This window comes from Anomaloglossus baeobatrachus, chromosome 5 (assembly GCF_048569485.1).
Source record: "Anomaloglossus baeobatrachus isolate aAnoBae1 chromosome 5, aAnoBae1.hap1, whole genome shotgun sequence".
Taxonomy (NCBI): domain Eukaryota; kingdom Metazoa; phylum Chordata; class Amphibia; order Anura; family Aromobatidae; genus Anomaloglossus; species Anomaloglossus baeobatrachus.
In genome coordinates this window covers 1207895-1228617 of record NC_134357.1, presented here as the reverse complement: position 1 = coordinate 1228617, position 20723 = coordinate 1207895, and the positions used below count along the sequence as shown (strand labels likewise).

The window sequence follows — 20723 nt, the reverse complement described above, 5'->3', positions numbered from 1 at the left end:
GTGTAAGAGTATCGTTTGTCAGAGATTGCTGTGTAATCATACCAGCGCTGGGATATCGTATGAATCAAGGGGTACAAGGTGGTCAGTTTCGGAATACACTACAGGTGGAGGATGGCACTGGGAAAAGATAATAAATGTAAGCGTTGAGGGAGACCAAAGTTATGTGTGGTTTAACGTACAATGGTTACCTATTAAAAAGTATCAATCCCAGACTTTCTACTTAGTCAATGATATATTGGTGCATGGTCATGCGTAAAGGGTCTGGTTTATATTGGAGCCAACTCCTGTAGCGGATGACATAAATCATAGTGAATATAATTCGTCAAAGTGATGTCATGGGAGATGATAAATAATACTAGATTACCTCATTGATCCATAACATGTGTTAAGGTCTCTGACGTAAATAGACGTCCCAGATGGTCTGTGAGATACGGAGATTTCTATTAGGAGAACAGAGAAAAAGAGAGGAAGAAAGAGAGAGGGAGAGAAAAGAGAGAAGGAGAGAAAGAGAAAAAGAGAAAAAAAGAAGAGAAAGAGAGAGGGAGAGAAAGAGAGAGGGAGAGAAGGAGGGAGGGAGAGAAGGAGGGAGGGAGAGAAAGAGAGAGGGAGAGAAAGAGAGAAGGAGAGAAAGAGAGGGAGAGAAGTAGATAGAGAGAGAGAGAGAGAAAGAGAGGGAAAGAGAGAGAGAGAGGGAAAGAGAGAGGGAGAGAGAGAGAGAAAGAAAGAGAGGGAGAAAAGGAGAGAGAGAGAAAGAGAGAGAGAGAGGGAAAGAGAGAAGGAGAGAGAGAGAGAGAGAGAGAGAGGGAGAAAAGGAGAAAGAGAGAGAGAGAAAGAGAGGGGGAAAAGGAGAGAGAGAGAGAGAGAAAGAGAGGGGGAAAAGAGAGAGGGAAAGCGAGAGAGAAAAAGAGAGAGAGAGGGAAAGCGAGAGGGGGAAAGAGAGAGAGAGAGAAAGAGAGAGAGAGAGAAAGAAAGAGAGAGAGAAAGAAAGAGAGAGAGAGTGAAGGAGATAGAGAAGGAGAGAGAGAAAAAAAGAAGGGGGAGAAAGAGAGGGAGAGAGAGGGAGGTAAAGATGGAGAGGGAGGGAGAGAAAAGAAAGAAAAAGAGAAAAAAAAGGGAAGGAGAAAGAAAGAAAGAGAGAGAAAAAGGACAGGGAGAAAGGGAGAGGGAGAGGAAGGGGGAGAAAAAGAAAGGGAGGAAAAAGAGATAAGAAAAAAGAGAAAGAGAGAGAAAAAGAGAAGAAGAGGAGAGATGAGTGACGAAAAAGAGAAGATATGTTAACACACGAAGTGGAGTGAGTCCAGATATGAATGAGAATCAACAGGTAGATAGTTATGGTATACCTTGGATAAAATATGGGAACCAGAGATAAATAGCCACAATGTGGTCACTCTTGTCAGCAGTGGGGGCGGGTTGGCTACTGGTTCAGGTAACTACCTGACTCTGTGAAAAGGAAAGGGATGTTGTGAAGAGAGGTGAGATAATGAAAAAATGGAGTGCTATATTGGAGACAAAGAAATCTATACCTGCGACTCTATTGGTATAGGGTCTGGTAAAGGGTCCTTCAGGTGCAGTAATGGGGATCCGGGTCGCTGGTGGATAGAGGTAAGGGGAAGGAGGAATCACTCAGTGAGTTTCATTCGCCTAATATGTACGTCCTAATCGTCAGGATGAGCCACTTACCATGCCTCTACGTGGTGCCAGGGGTAAACCGCACGTCCTATGGGTGGTGGGACTTGGCTGTGAGTGATGTATTTAACATGTGTGATATCGTAACGTCATTTCCGTTTTAGGGCTGTCAATCGAAACGAAACCGGAAATGCCTTACTGCGCATGCGCGGAAAAACAAGGTTAATACTAGACCATTATCGTGGATGGTGGTTGCTTGGTAACAGGCGTCATGCCATTGGATGGAGCATAGACTAGGAGTGTCGACGCGCTCATGTGCCTATGAGGGCGTGTTTTCAAGGTGCATAATGATTTCGGCTGGTGGTCTCAGATAAAGATCGGACATAGGTGCAGGGACGAGTAAGACGCTAGTGGTGACCCAGGAACATATATAAGGTGCCCCACCACAGATATCACGTTAGTTCTGTAAAAGGGCAGAAAAAAAGATAGTATTAGAAAATCAGATGTCATGGAAACACACATCATATCAGACTAATATATGACATACATTAAAAGGGTACAATGATTAAGTGATAGTATCCATATCGTTACCAAATAGAGGACTCAGGAAAATCCTATACAAGAGATGACATGTAAATATATATGGGGGAAGAGAACATGTTAGTACATTTTATTAATGCATGATAAATAGACGAGATCACAGGTATGATGAAGTCTTCAAAAACCTGTTTCATATTTGCGATTCAGACCGTGAGGCTCAAGCGTCCCCAGGGTATGGATCCATCGTGCCTCCCTTTCACGAAGTAATTTAACTCTATCTCCACCCCTACGATGTATGCCCACCTGGTCAATAACCTGAAATCTCAGTTGGGAAATTCTGTGTCCTACTGAGATGAAGTGGGAAGGAATAGGCAATAGATTGCGTCCACATCTGATGTCGGACTTGTGTTTGTTAATGCGGTCCCGGACATGCTGGGTTGTCTCCCCAACATATCCGAGACCGCAAGGACACTTAATGTAATAAATTACGTAGGAGCTATCACACGTAAAAAAATCTCTAATTTGGAAAGATTCACCTGTTCTGGGATGAGTGAATGAGCTGCCCTTGGTGATGTTAGAGCACTGCGCACACCTGAGACAGGGAAAGGTGCCAAATTGTGGATTTTGTAGAAATCTCTGTTTGGGGACCTGAATGGAAGAGCCTATATCGGCTCTAACAAGTTTGTCCCTGATATTAGGCGACTTCTTGTAACAGAACAATGGGGACACTTGAAATTCATTGATCTGTGGATATGCAAGGCCTAAAAGGGGCCAATGTTTCAGCACTATTTTCTTCATCAACGGAGAAAAAGGGTGGAAGGTGTTCACCAAAGGAATGCGGTTGGGTTGTACTGATGAATCAGGTGTACGAGATGTCTTATTATTGGCTATATCGGGGGGATATCCTCGCTGTATGAATCTGTCTCCCATCTCCCTGTGCCTCACTAGGCGAGTCTCACTGACACTAACTATACGCTCAACTCTCGTGTGTTGGCTAATCGGAAGTGAATTCTTGGTGTGCTTGGGATGACTACTTGTAAAATGAAGAAGGCTATTTCTATCTGTCGGTTTTGTGTAAATGTCAGTCGAGATGGTGCCATCACTGTTTTTTATGATCATACAGTCTAAGAAATTAATCTCTCTGGTACTGTGATGAATGGTAAACGTCAGGCCTGGTAAGAACGTATTAATCTCACTAAAGAATGTCATTAAGGTCTCAAGGGGACCGTCCCAAATCATGAAAATGTCGTCGATAAAACGACGCCATAATAGAGCATGACCTATGATTAGCGGGTGAGAGTGTATGAATTTGTCTTCAAAGGATGCCATAAATATATTTGCGTAGGGGGGCGCGACATTCGAACCCATCGCGGTCCCCCTCCGCTGCATGTAAAACTGGTTCTGGAATAGAAAGAAGTTTTTCTCAAGAATTATTTCAAGCAGATCTAGGCAGAATTCCTTATTTTCGACCGGTAAGGTAGTATACTGATCCAGAAACCAGTGTATCGCCAATAGGCCATCATGATGGTTGATGCTGGTATACAATGAGTTGACATCCAATGTGACAAATAATGCCGTGGTCGGGACTTGACGTAAATCCTTGAGTATCTCTAAAAAATGAGATGTATCCTTAAGGTAAGATGGTGTTAGAGGGACAAACGGTGATAAAATTTTCTCAATGGTTTTTGCCAAAGGTGAGAGAACTGAATCAGTGGAAGCCACTATGGGTCTGCCAGGGGGTTGAGTTAAGTGTTTGTGGATCTTTGGGAGGGTATAAAAGACAGGGGTGATGGGATGTGGATTGCTTAGAAAATCTCTTAATTTATGGTCTATTGTTCCACGTTCAAAATATTGCTGGGCCTTAGATCTAATTAAGGAGGCAATATCTGCGGTGGGGTTATGGGGAATTGGTTCGTAAGTTGATGTGTCGGACAGTTGTCCCATGATCTCGGTAATGTAGTACTGCCGGTCCAGAATGACTATAGCGCCTCCCTTGTCAGCCGGCTTGATTATAATCGATTGATTGTCTTTGAGACTCTGTAAGGCTCTAGACTCATCGATGGAAAGGTTATTTTTGATGCTGAATTCACCTGTATGAATCTGTCTATTTAGTGTCTCAATGTCGTGTGAAACTAATGAAATAAAAGTTTCAACCGGATGGTAGGTCCTGGGAGGCATGTAGGGGCTAATCGTTTTAAGTTGTAAATTTTTTGGTGAAAAGCAGAAGGAGGAGGTGGGTGGATCCTCATCTATTGGGCTGGTGTAAACGGTATTGCTGAAATGCGTTTTTAGTCGTACTGACCTGAAAAACCTGTCTAATTCTTGTTGGACGGAAAAAGTATCATATTGGGGAGTGGGACTGTACGACAAGCCCTTCTGAAGGACAGAGTGTTCGGAGGGAGACAGGCTATACGAGGAAATGTTGTAAACTAGATTCTCTTTACCTGTGACCTCGTCCACACTCTGTTCTCCCGATATTGGTGATCTCCGCCTCTGCCCCCTCCTCGTCTTTTTGTGGGTGGACGACGCTGTCCTAAAAAAAGGGGTTGATGGCGTTGCGGTCGCGAGTCCACATCTGAGCTTCCTGAGGACGAATAATCTGTGAACCGTGGGGTGCGTCGTGAGAAGGAGGAGGATTCCCCTGAGCGCCATCTATAGACTGTTCCCTGGGCGTAGTCCTCCTGATCTCGTAGGAATTTATTGCGTTTTTTTGCTTCTAAGGTCTTCCTGAAGTCCGTAATATACTCTTCAGTTGTTTTCTTGAGTTTCTCAAGGTCTGTTGTGGATAAGACCTGTTTAAGTTGGACTTCGGTTGTTTGAATATTGTCAGATAGTTGATTCACCTCCTTTTGTAAAAAGTCAATCGTAAGAGTTATAATGTCCATAGAACATTTGTTCAGGATGGCCTCAAACTTATCGCAAAAATCGTTATTATCAGCAAATATTGTAGGTCTTAGGGAGACACGTAAACCTCTTGGGATTCTTTTAGTTCTGTGATATTCTGCAAGGGTTGCCAGATGAAGATCTAGGGAGGCGTGTCTCTGTAATGTTCTCTCAAAATCCCTCCTTCTGATGTCTTCTGCTGGTATATTTAGAAAAGTGTTTGACGTGGTAACTCTTGAGACTATATCATTTGTCTCAGTCTCGTTATAGGAAAACGTAGAAAAATTTGTTTGCGACATGGGCAAACTAGAAAAAGTAGTATCTCGTAGGGGGATGAGGGAGCTAGGTCAAAAATAATATACTGATACAAAGAAAACCTCGCATCACCTCATGTGGGTGCTCAGGAGAAAAATAGATCAGGCAATATGGGAACCCTGGCACACTCACAATCACCCTTTGAGACACAGAAAGTCAGAAAACATGAAGCTGATGTCAAAATCCTTTTCTTTTTATTTTGTAGTGAAAAAGTGCCAAAAAGTGCTGTACAATCGTCCGCCAATCACAACGTTTCGGCCAGTATGGCCTTCTTCAGGTCGGACAGGCTGAATATAATATATACAAAGAAACAAAACAAAAATACAGGATATCCATCAGTATAGAAAATTTAAGACAGACAAAAGTATCTTAACATGTATATTGGAGTTACAGAAAATAAAAATGGGAGATAATGATATAGAGTCATGGATACATAGAGTAAACAAGTGTGTCAACATCAATATTTCAAATAGGAGAATAAATATCCTGTATTTTTGTTTTGTTTCTTTGTATATATTATATTCAGCCTGTCCGACCTGAAGAAGGCCATACTGGCCGAAACGTTGTGATTGGCGGACTATTGTACAGCACTTTTTGGCACTTTTTCACTACAAAATAAAAAGAAAAGGATTTTGACATCAGCTTCATGTTTTCTGACTTTCTGTGTCTCAAAGGGTGATTGTGAGTGTGCCAGGGTTCCCATATTGCCTGATCTATTTTTCTCCTGAGCACCCACATGAGGTGATGCGAGGTTTTCTTTGCTCCTGTAATAAGCTCCGGGGGCGCGTCACAGCAGGGGGCTCTCCTGTAATAAGCTTTGGGGGCGCGTCACAGCAGGGGGCTCTCCTGTAATAAGCCCCGGGGGTGCGTCACAGCAGGGGGCTCTCCTGTAATAAGCTCCGGGGGTGCGTCACAGCAGGGGGCTCTCCTGTAATAAGCCCCGGGGGTGCGTCCCAGCAGGGGGCTCTCCTGTAATAAGCCATGGGGTCGGAGTCCGACCATCAGTCTATGCCCAGGGGCTGCCATAAAGGAGGGAGTAACTGTTACAGCAAATCCAGCATGGCCGCCCCCAGTGCTTCAGTAACGCTAGAATTAAATAAAAACTAAATAAACAGTGAGTTTAATTTTGTATTAAAAATGCTTGATTTCATAATCACTATTAATACAAAAATAAAAACCCGCGACACCGTCCCTTTAAATAGGAATAGGATGATGTTGCGTAGACTTTTCTATATTCAGCATCATCTGCCCGGCACATCAGCCGGGGAAGTCCCCCAAGCCCAGATCTGGAGGTCCCCGGGCGTCCCGCCGACACCACAAGCTTCTGCCATATTTCTCTGGCCTTAGATAGTGGCGCACAATACTACACAAGCCTTAAAGTTCATGTGTTGTACGTCTTATTGGCCTTTGTGTCTGGATGAATCCGAGATACAACTCACACCTCAGACGATGGGCAATAAATCCACACAATGTAAATCTCCCAGGAATCCACACAACGCATCGTATGTATAAACCCCTACAGCCCGAGGTGTCTCACAACGAGCCATGGTCTGACCCAACACTGTTATAGTTTAATATAATGTATGAGCTCAAATAGCCATTTATATTTACAATACACGGGTTCTCTGCAGTCAGTGGTCTTTGGTTCAGGGTTCTCCGTGGTCTATGGACCGGGGTTCTCCGCCATCAGTGGTTTGTGGACCAGGGTTCTCTGGGTTTCTTCACCGTCGGTGGTCTGGGGTTCGATGCTCTCCGCCGTCAGTGGTCTGTGGACCGGGTTTCTCTGCCGTCGGTGGTGTGGGGTTCTCAGTGGTTTGTGGACCGGGGTAATCCGCTGTTGGTGGTCTGTATTTTGGGGTTCTCAGTGGTCTGTGTACCAGGGTTTTTCGCCATCAGTAATTTGTTGACCAGGGTTCTCTAGGTTTCTCCACCATCAGTGGTCTGGGGTTCGAGGCTCTCCGCCGTCAGTGGTCTGTGGACCGGTATTTCATGTTTCCTTTTCCTCCTCGTAGAGTTCCTTGAAGTTGGTAAGAAGCAGCCGGCTCTGGACGTTTTATACGACGTGATAAAGAGCAAGAAGCATCGAACATGGCAGAAAATCCACGAGCCCATAATGCTGAAATATCTGGAGCTATGCGTGGACCTGCGCAAGAGCCACCTGGCCAAGGAAGGCTTGTACCAGTACAAGAACATCTGCCAGCAGGTGGGGCGCTGTGCGGGGTCCGGGGACAGCTCGGGTTCCAGGGACAGCTCTGACGCTCTGCTTTCTCGCCCTACAGGTCAATATCAAGTCCCTTGAAGATGTGGTGCGCGCTTACTTAAAGCTGGCGGAGGAGAGGACAGAGGCCGCCAAGGAGTCCTCACAGCAAATGGTGCTAGATATTGAGGACCTTGACAACATCCAGACCCCAGAGAGGTAATGAGTGGGTTCTCGCGCCGCGCTGTGGCGAGTCTGAGCGCGTTCGCGCCGCGCTGTGGCGAGTCTGAGCGCTCTCCTCTTTCGCAGTGTTCTTCTCAGTGCTGTGAGCGGTGAGGACACCCAGGACCGCACTGACCGGCTGCTGCTGACTCCATGGGTGAAGTTCCTCTGGGAATCCTACAGACAGTGCCTGGACCTGCTGAGAAATAACTCTAAGGTGGAGCGTTTGTATCATGACATCGCGCAGCAAGGTGGGTTCTGTCGCCATTGTTGGGGGGGGGGGGGGGGGCTTCTGCCGCCATTGTTGGGGGCTGCTGCTGCCGCCATTGTTGGGGGCTGCTGCTGCCGCCATTGTTGGGGGCTGCTGCTGCCGCCATTGTTGGGGGCTGCTGCGTGACGCCAGTGCTGCCCTTGCCATCATTGCTTGCTGTTTCCGCAGCTTTCAAGTTCTGCCTGCTGTATACCAGGAAGGCCGAGTTCCGGAAGTTGTGCGATAATCTGAGAATGCACCTGGGGCAGATCCAAAGGCACCACAATCAGAGCACAGCCATCAATCTGAACAACCCGGAGAGTCAGTCCATGCACCTGGAGACCCGACTTGTGCAGCTGGACAGTGCCATCAGCATGGAGCTCTGGCAGGTACAGTCACCACAGGGCCACATGCCTGGGCTGCAGCGCTGCTTCTGGGGCTCTCTTATGCCCCATGATGTTCCTTTTCTGCTGCAGGAAGCCTTTAAAGCTGTGGAGGATATTCATGGACTCTTCGCCTTATCCAAGAAGCCGCCAAAACCTCAGCTGATGGCGAATTACTACAACAAGGTATCCACGGTATTCTGGAAGTCGGGGAACACGCTCTTCCATGCCTCCACCCTGCACAGGCTGTACCATCTGTCCAGAGAGATGCGGAAGAACCTGACGCAGGAGGAGATGCAGAGGTGAGTGCCAGGCTTCGCTCCAGGGCACGTCCGTGTCGTCTTCTCCTGGGAAGATAAGGTTCTATGTGCCACGTGATGCCCAGCATAGTCAGCCAGCTGCACACAATCCTCCAGTAAAGGCCAGAGACCACTTAAGGTAATGAGACGCTGCTGTACTTAACCCTTCAGGATGTCCACTCGGGTCCTTTTGGCCACTCTGTCCATACCCATAACTCCAGAACGTACAGACATCGCCAGGCTGCTGGACATGGATGGGATCATTGTGGAAAAGCAGAGGCGCCTGGCCACTCTCCTGGGCCTACAAGCTCCACCAACGCGCGTGGGCCTCATCAGTGATATGGTGAGAGATGGTTATGGCTGGGTGGTGGCGGAGTCTGGGTGGTGGCGGAGTCTGGGTGGTGGCGGAGTCTGGGTGGTGGCGGAGTCTGGGTGGTGGCGGAGTCTGGGTGGTGGCGGAGTCTGGGTGGTGGCGGAGTCTGGGTGGTGGCGGAGTCTGGGTGGTGGCGGAGGAGTTTGGATTGTGAGATGCAGGAGGACGAGGGAAGGTGACACTGATTATTTATCTCGTCGTAGGTTCGCTTTAATGTTCTTCAGTATGTGGTCCCGGAGGTTAAGGAGCTGTACAACTGGCTTGAAGTGGACTTCCACCCCCTGAAGCTGTCTGCCCGTGTCACCAAGGTAGGAGGCTCCGGAGTGCTGGTTCTGGCAGTGCTGCCACCTTGATGGCTTTAGCGCCAGTCATGTAACTGTTTGTTTTCCTGAAGGTCCTGGATTGGGTAAAAGACCAAGCAGAGAAGGAGCCAGAGCTTCAGCAGTATGTGCTGCAGCTTCAGAACAACACCATTCTGCGTCTCCTGCAGCAGGTAACGCCCGCCGCCGTCCATAGCTGCCCTCTTATTGTTTGAACTGACCTGACTGGTCACTTGTGGTTTCCCTCAGGTGGCTCAGATCTACCAGAGTATCGAGTTCTCGCGCCTTACATCGCTTGTGCCTTTTGTGGATGCGTTCTTGCTGGAGAGAGCTATTGTTGATGCTGCACGTCACTGTGATCTGCAGGTGAGCGGTCCCGGGCATGTGGGTCACTGTGGCACATCTCATGGCCGTGCTCTTTGTCCTTATGAGCAGGGTTATTTCTGATGTGCGACAACAGAATGAAGGCTAATTAGCGGCATACCTTCTAGTAGTTACTGCTGCCAGTCTCCTTCACACATGGACAGCCGTGGCTTCGTGGCTGGGCATGTGCTTATCTCTGTGTTCTCTGCAGGTCCGTATAGACCATTCTTCCAGAACGCTAAGCTTTGGCTCTGACCTGAATTATTCTACACGGGAGGATGCACCAGTTGGACCTTACCTGCAGAACATGCCCTCGGAGCATATTCGGAGCCAGCTGACTGCCATGTCTTCTGTCCTGTCCAAGGCGGTGGCTACCATTAAGCCGGCTCATATCCTGGTCAGTGTCTGCCCTCCACCACGTGGCTCTTCTCATGCACTTCTGACTGTCTTTCTTTGCTTCTCTTGATGAGCAAAGTGATTTCCGATGTGCTAGATCAAGCTGAAGGCTAATTAGCAGTGTGACTTCTCGCAGTAGTCTCTGCTGCCAGTCTCCTTCATACATCACAGTCACCTGAGCCCTCTCCAGTGCCGCCCGTCCTCTTGTGATGGTCATTATCCGTCTTAACCATTTGTGGGTTTCCTTTCAGCATGAGAAAGAAGAGCAGCAGCAGCTTGCTATCACCTCCTTTTTGAAGAACTCCAGGAAAGAACATCAGCGTATCTTAGCACGTCGTCAGACCATTGAAGAAAGGAAGGAGCGCCTAGAAAATCTCAATATCCAGAGAGAAAAGGAAGAACTGGAGCAACGAGAAGCTGAACTTCAGAAAGTACGGAAGGCGGAGGAGGAACGTCTGCGCCAGGAGGCCAAAGAGCGAGAGAAGGAGCGAATTCTTCAGGAACACGAACAGATCAAGAAGAAGACTGTGCGAGAAAGACTAGAACAGATCAAGAAAACAGAGCTGGGTGCCAAAGCCTTCAAGGATATAGACATTGAGGTAAGGAGCGCGTGGAGGCCGCACAAGAGACCTCCTGTCACAATGCGCCTAGTACGGTCTGTGTGTACATTGCTGAATGTCTGAACCTACCACAGAACCTGGAGGAGCTGGATCCAGACTTCATCATGGCCAAACAGGTGGAGCAGCTCGAGAAGGAGAAGAAGGAGCTGCAGGAACGTCTGAAGAATCAGGAGAAGAAGGCAAGTGTATGAGCTGCAGGTTCGGCTGGTCAGCCGCTTGGGTTTTTAGTTAACATGTTGGCCTTTCTTCTCAGATTGATTATTTTGAGAGAGCAAAACGTCTAGAAGAAATCCCCCTCATCAAGAAGGCTTATGAAGAGCAAAGGATCATGGACATGGAGCTGTGGGAGCAGCAGGAGGCCGAGCGGGTAAAGACATTGAGCTCCATGGCCTCACCACCTGTAGACTCTGCTTTCATGCTCATGGGGGAAGCTTCTCCTGGCTCTTTGCTATAAACTTCTGTTCTTTTGTCCCCTGGGTGTGGAGGTTTGGGGACTGTCTTCAGCTCTGAGCGTCAAAACTGATGGGGTTTATGGTCTTTTTATCCAATAGATAAACACACTCATGTTGGAGCGGGAGAAAGCGGTGGAGCACAAGAACAGGATGTCCCGGATGCTGGAAGATCGAGACGTGTTTGTTTCGAAGCTGAAGACTGCCCGCCGTTCTGTGTATGAGGTCAGTCACGGTCTTGTCGGCTTGTAGCGATACTTTGGGTGATAAATGTAATGTATACCGAAAACCTCTCTAGGTCATCTTTTTGTAGTTGTAAACTTGGCATTGCCCTACATCCCAAGAAGATTGTGCATTCTGGAATTTAAGATTTTCAACTTTCTTCAGGATAAACTGAAGCAATTTCAGGAGAGACAATCAGAGGAGAAGAAGGCACGACTGGAGGAACGCAAGAGGCAGCGCAAGGAGGAGCGGCGCATTGCTTTCTACAAGCATAAGGAGGAGGAGGAGCAGCGGGTGCAGGAGGAGCAGCTGAAGAAAGGTGCGTACGTCTGCCGGATCACACTATGTGCCGGCACCTTTCCTCCGCTCGCACACGTCTGGGCAGGGTGCTGCTCTCTGAATATTACGCTCTTCTCAAGGTTGGTGTTGGCTCATGGGTTGCACTTTCCTGTTGGCACTCTTGATTTCCATTATCTTGGTACTCAGCAAATTAAGAAGTGGTTCCTTTACTGGAGAAGTCACCATCTAATTATGAATTAGGCCGGAATCACATTGTGGTTGTGATTTTCGCTGGTGTTGGTACATTACCATGTCTCCAGTCCAACCACCTGTAACATTTCCTATCTTGGTCTCAGAGCGAGAAGATCGAGAGCGGATTGAGAATGAAAAGAGAGAGACTGAGGAGCGAGAATACCAAGAACGTATCAAGAAGCTTGAGGAGCAGGAGCGTAAGAAACGCCAGAGGGAGCTGGAGATTGAAGAGAGGGAGCGGCGGAGAGATGAGGAGCGGCGTGGTGGCGATGATCCTTTCAGAAAGGTGGGTGTTCAGAAAAATGGTGGAGGCCTGAAGAACTTGTAATAGTTGTACAGTCTGATCTCATACTTGAGTCACAATCCCACTACCGACACAGTCTGCAGCCTTGTGTGCAAAAAGTTCTGTGCTGTGTAAAGATGGCGGGCATATGCCCTGTACGGTGGAGAGCTCCACCATGGACTGGCCCTGTGCTCACTTCTCTTCAGTAGGATCTTTTGGCTTTAAGACAAGCTCTCTCTGTGCTTGTATGAGTCATAGAAAAGTCATGTCTTGTGTCTTAGGACGCCACCCGCTGGGCCGATAGAGAGACTGAGAGCGGCTGGCGGCGAGCGGGCGACACTGATGATCGCAGTAAACCACCAGAACGGTAGGTCATCTTCCTATATTAGACATTGCCACTTGATTTGGCTGCGGTGTCCCATTGGCTCCGGTATCCCTTTCTCCACTACTCATAAATTGTATTCCTAAAGGTATATACGCTTTATATAATAGTAAAGTGCTAATGGTGTTTTGTTCCAGGGAATGGCGCAGAGGACTGGACACTGATAAATCGCCAAGACCAGAGATGGAAGAGAACACACAGAGTCCTGATGAGGGATCTCACTTCAAAAAAGATGTTGAAGCGCGTTTGGACGAATATCATGCACCCCCCAGCGGTGGTCCAAATGATCAAAGAGGACCAAAGCGGGATGTAGAAGAGGATAAAGGGTCATGGAGAGGTGGAGATGATGACCGAGGTATTAGGAGAGGCATTGAAGATGACAAAGGTCCTAGAAGAGGCTTTGATGAGGACCATGTAATTATTAGGAGGGGCTTTGAAGATGATGACCGTGGCCCTAGGAAGGGCTTTGATGATGACCGTGGCCCTAGGAGGGGCTTTGATGATGACCGTGGCCCTAGGAGGGGCTTTGATGATGACCGTGGTCCTAGGAAGGGCTTTGATGATGACTCTGGCCCTAGGAGGGGCTTTGATGATGATCGTGTTCCAAGAAGAGGCTTTGACGAGGACAGGGCCCCCAGGCGTGGCCTTGACGAGGACAGGGCCCCCAGGCGTGGCTTTGACGAGGACAGGGCCCCCAGGCGTGGCTTTGACGAGGACAGGGCCCCCAGGCGTGGCTTTGACGAGGACAGGGCCCCCAGGCGTGGCTTTGACGAGGACAGGGGACCCAGGCGTGGCTTTGACGAGGACAGGGCCCCCAGGCGCGGCTTTGACGAGGACAGGGGACCCAGGCGCGGCTTTGACGAGGACAGAGGACCCAGGCGCGGCTTTGACGAGGACAGGGGACCCAGGCGCGGCTTTGACGAGGACAGGGGACCCAGGCGCGGCTTTGACGAGGACAGGGCCCCCAGGCGCGGCTTTGACGAGGACAGGGCCCCCAGGCGCGGCTTTGACGAGGACAGGGCCCCCAGGCGCGGCTTTGACGATGACAGGGCCCCCAGGCGCGGCTTTGACGATGACAGGGCCCCCAGGCGCGGCTTTGACGATGACAGGGCCCCCAGGCGCGGCTTTGACGAGGACAGGGCCCCCAGGCGCGGCTTTGACGAGGACAGGGGCCCCAGGCGTGGATTTGACGAGGACAGAGGTCCCAGGCGTGCTCTTGATGATGATCGTGGCCCACGAAGAGGCTTTGATGAAGATCGAACACCTCGTAGAGGAATGGAAGAAGATCGTAGTTCGTGGAGAAGCGGTGAAGAAGACAGAAATTCCAGGAGAGGTGGAGATGAAGAAAGAGGTCTCAGGCTTGGTGGTGGTGGTGGTGATGATGATGATGATGATGATGACGATGGAGGACAAACTCCGTGGAAGCCATATGGATCCAGTCGCCCAGGTGATCATTGAGTTTTCTCAGGACAGTTTAGAAGGATGTATCACAACTTTGCCCCTCTACACGGCGCACATGGCATCGGGAATGTAGAGAAAAAGGGTTTGATTTCCTCCATTGTGGAGATACAGGGCGCGGAAATTCTGGGGAAATAATGATGGCGTCGTAGTGGAATGAACGTACAGAACTCCAGCTGTATCTCCACAATGGAGGGCCAAAAATCAAACTCTTTTCTCTATATTCCCCCTACTAGAGGAGGAGTGTACAGTGTATGAGGTCAAACCTTGTAAAAGTGCCTCCTTCCCAATCATGGACATCTTTGTCTTGACATTTTTATTCTTGCATTGCTCCATTAATTTAGAACTAATCATCTCTCTAAATTTGTTTAATTGAAAATGTCCTTCAGCTTTTGTTGTGGCGATTACCTTTTCTTTCCGTAGATTGAATCCTGTGTGATCTTGTGTAGGTTTTGCCTGTTAGAGATAGCTGTAGTGAAGATGTGAAGGAAAGCATCCAAGTGATGAGAGAGGTCAGACTACATGGGATCGGGAGGGACACTCAGACATGTGAGGGAGGGGAGATGGCAGACTACACAGGATCGAAGCTCAGATGTGTGGGGGTGGGAGATGGAAGACTACACAGGATCAAAGCTGATATGTGAGGGCGGAGGAGATGGAAGACTACACAGGATCGAAGCTGATATGTGTGAGGGGAGGAGATGGCAGACTACACAGGATCGAAGCTGATATGTGAGGGGGGAGGAGATGGCAGACTACACAGGATCGAAGCTGATATGTGAGGGGGGAGGAGATGGCAGACTACACAGGATCGAAGCTGATATGTGAGGGGGGAGGAGATGGCAGACTACACAGGATCAAAGCTGATATGTGAGGGCGGAGGAGATGAAAGACTACACAGGATCGAAGCTGATATGTGAGGGCGGAGGAGATGGAAGACTACACAGGATCGAAGCTGATATGTGAGGGGGGAGGAGATGGCAGACTACACAGGATCCGGATCAAAGCTCAGATGTGTGGGGGGAGGAGATGGCAGACTACACAGGATCGAAGCTCAGATGTGTGGGGGTGGGAGATGGCAGACTACACAAGATCAGGATCGAAGCTCAGATGTGTAGGGGGGGGGGAGGAGATGGCAGACTACACAGGATCAGGATCGAAGCTCAGATGTGTAGGGGGAAGGAGATGGCAGACTACACCGGATCGAAGCTGATATGTGAGGGCGGAGGAGATGGCAGACTACACAGGATCGAAGCTGATATGTGAGGGGGGGAGGAGATGGCAGACTACACAGGATCGGAGCTCAGACGTGTGAGGGGGGGGAGGAGATGGCAGACTACACAGGATCAAATCTCAGATATGTGAGGGGAGGAGATGGCAGACTATACAGGATCGGAGCTCAGACGTGTCGGGGGGGAGGAGATGGCAGAATACACAGGATCTGGACGGAAGCTCAGACGTGTGGGGGAGGGGCGATGGCAGACTACATGGGTTCGGGAGGGAAGCTCAGACGTGTGGGGGAGGGGAGATGGCAGACTATGGAGGATCAGGAGTGGAGCTCAGATGAGGGGGGGGAGATGGCAGACTACACGGGAGCGGAGCTCAGACGTGTGGGGGGGAGGGCAGACTATGCAGGATCAGGAGTGGAGCTCAGACGTGTGAGAGGAGGAGATGGCAGATTATGGAGGATCTGGAGCAGAGCTCAGATAAGGGGGGGGGTGGCAGACTATGCATGTTTGGGAGCGGAGCTCAGACGTGAGGGAGGAGGAGATGGCGGACTATACAGGATCGGAGCTCAGATGTGTGGGGGTGGGAGATGGCAGACTACACAAGATCAGGATCGAAGCTTAGATGTGTAGGGGGGGGGGGATGGCAGACTACACAGGATCCGGATCGAAGCTCAGATGTGTGGGGGGAGGAGATGGCAGACTACACAGGATCGAAGCTGATATGTGAGGGCGGAGGAGATGGCAGACTACACAGGATCGAAGCTGATATGTGTGAGGGGAGGAGATGGCAGACTACACAGGATCAGAGCTCAGACGTGTGAGGGGAGGAGATGGCAGACTACACAGGATCGGAGCTCAGACGTGTGAGGGGGGAGGAGATGGCAGACTATGGAGGATCGGGAGCGGAGCTCAGATGAGGGGGGGAGATGGCAGACTACACGGGAGCGGACCTCAGACGTGTGGGGGGGAGGGCAGACGTGTGAGGGGGGGGGAAATGGCAGACTACACAGGATCAGAGCTCAGACGTGTGAGGGGAGGAGATGGCAGACTACACAGGATCGGAGCGCAGACGTGTGAGGGGAGGAGATGGCAGACTACACAGGATCGGAGCGCAGACGTGTGAGGGGAGGAGATGGCAGACTACACAGGATCGGAGCGCAGACGTGTGAGGGGAGGAGATGCCAGACTACACGGGAGCGGATCTCAGACGTGTGAGGGGAGGAGATGGCAGAATACACAGGATCGGGAGGGAAGCTCAGACGTGTGGGGGAGGGGAGATGGCAGACTATGGAGGATCGGGAGCGGAGCTCAGATGAGGGGGGGAGATGGCAGACTACACGGGAGCGGAGCTCAGACGTGTGGGGGGGGAGGGCAGACTATGCAGGATCAGGAGTGGAGCTCAGACGTGTGAGAGGAGGAGATGGCAGATTATGGAGGATCTGGAGCAGAGCTCAGATGAGGGGGGGGTGGCAGACTACACTGGAGCGGAGCTCAGATGTGTGGGGTGGCAGACTATGCAGGATTGGGAGCGGAGCTCAGACAGACTATACAGAATCGGAGCTCAGATGTGTGAGGGGAGGAGATGGCAGACTACACAGGATCGGAGCTCAGACGTGTGAGGGGGGAGGAGATGGCAGACTACACGGGGTGTGAGGTCAGCCGTGTGGGGGGGAGGGATGGCAGACTACACAGGATCTGAGGTCAGTCGTGTGGGGGGGGAGGGGGGGATGGCAGACTACACAGGATCTGAGGTCAGACGTGAAAGGGGAGGAGATGGCAGGCTACACAGGACCTGAGGTCAGACGTGTGAGGGGAGGAGATGGCAGACTACACAGGATCGGAGCTCAGACGTGTGAGGGGGGAGGAGATGGCAGACTACACGGGGTCTGAGGTCAGTCGTGTGGGGGGGGGGGTGGCAGACTACACAGGATCTGAGGTCAGTCGTGTGGGGGGGGAGGGGGGGATGGCAGACTACACAGGATCTGAGGTCAGACGTGTGAGGGGAGGAGATGGCAGACTACACAGGATCGGAGCTCAGACGTGTGAGGGGGAGGAGATGGCAAACTACACAGGACTACACAGGATCTGAGGTCAGTCGTGTCGTGTGGGGGGGGATGGCAGACTACACAGGATCTGAGGTCAGACGTGTGAGGGGAGGAGATGGCAGACTACACAGGATCTGAGGTCAGTCGTGTCATGTGGGGGGGGGGATGGCAGACTACACAGGATCTGAGGTCAGTCGTGTGGGGGGGGAGGGGGGGATGGCAGACTACACAGGATCTGAGGTCAGACGTGTGAGGGGAGGAGATGGCAGATTACACAGGATCTGAGGTCAGACGTGTGAGGGGAGGAGATGGCAGACTACACAGGGTCTGAGGTCAGTCGTGGGGAGGGGGGGGATGGCAGACTACACCGGATCTGAGGTCAGACGTGTGAGGGGAGGAGATGGCAGACTACACAGGATCTGAGGTCAGACGTGTGAGGGGAGGAGATGGCAGACTACACAGGGTCTGAGGTCAGTCGTGGGGAGGGGGGGGGGATGGCAGACTACACAGGATCTGAGGTCAGTCTTGTGGGGGGGGGAGATGGCAGACTACACAGGATCTGAGGTCAGACGTGTGAGGGGAGGAGATGGCAGACTACACAGGATCTGAGGTCAGTCGTGGGGGGGGGAGGGGGAGATGGCAGGCTATACAGGATCTGAGGTCAGTCGTGTGTGTGTGGGGGGGGGGGGATGGCAGACTACACAGGATCTGAGGTCAGTCGTGTGGGGGGGGGATGGCAGACTACACAGGATCTGAGGTCAGACGTGTGAGGGGAGATGGCAGACTACACAGGATCTGAGGTCAGTCGTGGGGGGGAGGGGTAGATGGCAGACTATACAGGATCTGAGGTCAGACGTGTGAGGGGAGGAGATGGCAGACTACACAGGATCTGAGGTCAGTCGTGGGGGGGGGAGGGGGAGATGGCAGGCTATACAGGATCTGAGGTCAGTCGTGTGTGTGTGGGGGGGGGGGATGGCAGACTACACAGGATCTGAGGTCAGTCGTGTGGGGGGGATGGCAGACTACACAGGATCTGAGGTCAGACGTGTGAGGGGAGATGGCAGACTACACAGGATCTGAGGTCAGTCGTGGGGGGGGAGGGGGAGATGGCAGACTATACAGGATCTGAGGTCAGATGTGTGGGGGGGGGGATGGCAGACTACACAGGATCTGAGGTCAGACGTGTGAGGGGGGGAGATGGCAGACTACACAGGATCTGAGGTCAGTCGTGGGGGGGGAGGGGGAGATGGCAGACTATACAGGATCTGAGGTCAGATGTGTGGGGGGAGGGGAGGGCAGACTACACAGGATCGGGTGCGGAGCTCAGACGTGTGGGGTGGGGGAGGCAGACGCCAGTATTCATTCTTTCTTCTCAGGGGCCTGAAACCAGTAGCTTTTATAAGACGGAAGGAAAATTGCTGAAATTTAGGACAACTTTTTAGGTCTTTGAAACACTTGAATTCAGTTTTTCAGAGAGAGAGGTGTTTGTTGGCTTTAACGTTAACATTGCTCGCATTTTCGGGGCTTATGATTGCCTTTTTTAATTTATGTTCAGCAAAATTGGGATGACATCATTCCAGTCTGGACGGTGATCGCAGACTAGGAACCGAGAAGAGGAAAGTCTTCCAGTTTTGTATATGGCTCTTCAATGATTTACTTTTTTGCAGGGGGCTGGCGAGAACGTGAGAAAGCTCGTGAGGACAGCTGGGGGCCTCCTCGGGAAACCAAGCCTTCTGAAGATCGTGAATGGTCTAGGGGTGGTGAGAAGGAAGCAGATTCTGAGAGGAAGCCGGCCCGGTGAGTAAAGGCAACGTGTCGGTGAGCGCTCCCTGTGGTTACAACTCCTCTATAATCCCCACTGTATGTTCTAGAGAGGAGTCGGCCTGGAGGCGTGGAGTGGAAAGCGGTATAACAGCTAGGAAGACCTCACCCGGGGATGAAGACCAGAAGGATGACCGAAGACGTCTCACAAGGACAGAGCGGGATGAACGTATGTCCATCTCATGGTCTATACTGAACACGTGAGGGCAGGTGATGAAGTAGCAGTCACCCAGCAAAGCGCAGATTGCCCTTCTGAATGCTTCTGTCTGGCCTTGCTGGAGGCATGCGAGTCCCCTCCTGTGCAGTTCCAGGTTTAATATGCTTCTGTACTATATTACAGCGAGTCAGTGGCGAAAAGAAGATAAAGAGGACCGTGGCACTCCCCGACGAGCTCCAGCTCCTGACAAGGAGAAAAGTTCATGGCGCACAGAAAAGAAAGAAGATAAAGAAGCGCCTCGTCGTACCAAGAATGAGACTGATGAGGAAGGGTGGACGACCGTGCGCCGCTAGGTACAGCCTGCGGTTTTCATTCATGGACTGACGTAAATGGCAGTCTATGGAGATGCCCTCCTCTTGCAGAGCAAGGGCAGCCATAACTTAAGCCCACCATAGCGTTTATTGAAGTGACAGCTATTTTGACCCTTATCGTTCCAGCTGTAGAATGCCCGAGTCAGCGGCCATGAGCTTCTTGCTTCCTCCACCTTATCTTGGCCTCCTGGAAGTGTATGAAGCATTCCTGCGTCGGCTAGATAATGGCTGACTTTCCCCTTAGATGCGAGCCCTCTAGTAACCTTCTGTTTGTCTTTGTATTTTAGGGCTAAATGATCAGAATTTAATAAACATTTTGGCTCTTTCTTGCATTGCGGCTCTTCAGTGATTGCACGAAGCGGAGACCATCCTGACGAGCGTTGCCTTTTCATTTGGGTGAGAATGTGGCCTCCATGGCTTGAGATGACCATTTTGTTGGAGTGACTCCCGGAGGATGGTGTGATCTGCGTCTCCGTGTGGCTGCAGCATGGTGAAGTCCTGAGCTTCATTGTGAGGGCCTTCTCCTGTCCTTTTTTCTTTTCCCTCCAGTCCTTTGTTGGCTTGTATCACATCGATGTGGAATTTGATGTCATGCGGTGAACGCAGGGTTTAGTGCTAATTATTGAGAAAGAAATAAAACCTGGCAACAATTTTGTATTGTTTTTATTGATGAAACAAAGGCGGCAGTTTCGGCTGCTCGTAGCCTCATTGTAATGATCCATCGCAGCGGCCACACGCCGTTCATCATGAGGTCTGAGACAGAGCAGCCATTGTGGCTGTCTTCATCTTGCATCGAGCTGCTCCAATCCTAAGGGAAGCCGGGGAATTACCCAGAGGTGATACAAGGAATCAGATGGGGCCACTTACTGCATGTCTTATAACATCAGAGCCTGGACCTCCTACTAGGCCATGAGGACATCTATGCCAGTCAGGACATGTTGCACGTATCTGAACATCATTCCTTGTCAAATGGACTGCTCAACCATTC

General features: G+C 50.5%; 1 protein-coding gene and 2 non-coding genes across 4 annotated transcripts in view; all 3 read left to right on the top strand.

Moving 5' to 3' along the window:
• EIF3A (eukaryotic translation initiation factor 3 subunit A) overlaps positions 1 to 20385 on the top strand; it is an 85669-nt gene extending 65284 nt beyond the window's left edge. The window contains exons 2-23 of one of the 2 annotated variants that reach the window (XM_075348137.1): positions 7377 to 7567; positions 7644 to 7780; positions 7871 to 8034; positions 8223 to 8422; positions 8510 to 8718; positions 8887 to 9058; positions 9292 to 9396; positions 9483 to 9581; positions 9658 to 9774; positions 9983 to 10168; positions 10419 to 10766; positions 10862 to 10966; positions 11041 to 11154; positions 11339 to 11461; positions 11624 to 11777; positions 12094 to 12275; positions 12554 to 12639; positions 12792 to 14101; positions 19054 to 19183; positions 19258 to 19376; positions 19548 to 19717; positions 20082 to 20385. In XM_075348137.1, coding sequence (XP_075204252.1) covers positions 7377 to 7567; positions 7644 to 7780; positions 7871 to 8034; positions 8223 to 8422; positions 8510 to 8718; positions 8887 to 9058; positions 9292 to 9396; positions 9483 to 9581; positions 9658 to 9774; positions 9983 to 10168; positions 10419 to 10766; positions 10862 to 10966; positions 11041 to 11154; positions 11339 to 11461; positions 11624 to 11777; positions 12094 to 12275; positions 12554 to 12639; positions 12792 to 14101; positions 19054 to 19183; positions 19258 to 19376; positions 19548 to 19717 — 4421 coding nt within the window. In that variant the 3' untranslated portion in view covers positions 20082 to 20385. Of the gene's footprint in view, positions 1 to 7376; positions 7568 to 7643; positions 7781 to 7870; positions 8035 to 8222; positions 8423 to 8509; positions 8719 to 8886; positions 9059 to 9291; positions 9397 to 9482; positions 9582 to 9657; positions 9775 to 9982; positions 10169 to 10418; positions 10767 to 10861; positions 10967 to 11040; positions 11155 to 11338; positions 11462 to 11623; positions 11778 to 12093; positions 12276 to 12553; positions 12640 to 12791; positions 14102 to 19053; positions 19184 to 19257; positions 19377 to 19547; positions 19718 to 20022 lie in introns of both variants that reach the window. The other variant, XM_075348138.1, reaches the window with a different exon arrangement.
• On the top strand, positions 9804 to 9931 carry LOC142313592 (small nucleolar RNA SNORA19). Its single transcript, XR_012754579.1, has one exon. It is a non-coding gene; the product is annotated as a small nucleolar RNA SNORA19 (small nucleolar RNA).
• LOC142313593 (small nucleolar RNA SNORA19) lies at positions 10203 to 10335 on the top strand. Its single transcript, XR_012754580.1, has one exon. It is a non-coding gene; the product is annotated as a small nucleolar RNA SNORA19 (small nucleolar RNA).
• Positions 20386 to 20723: the final 338 nt, after the last annotated feature.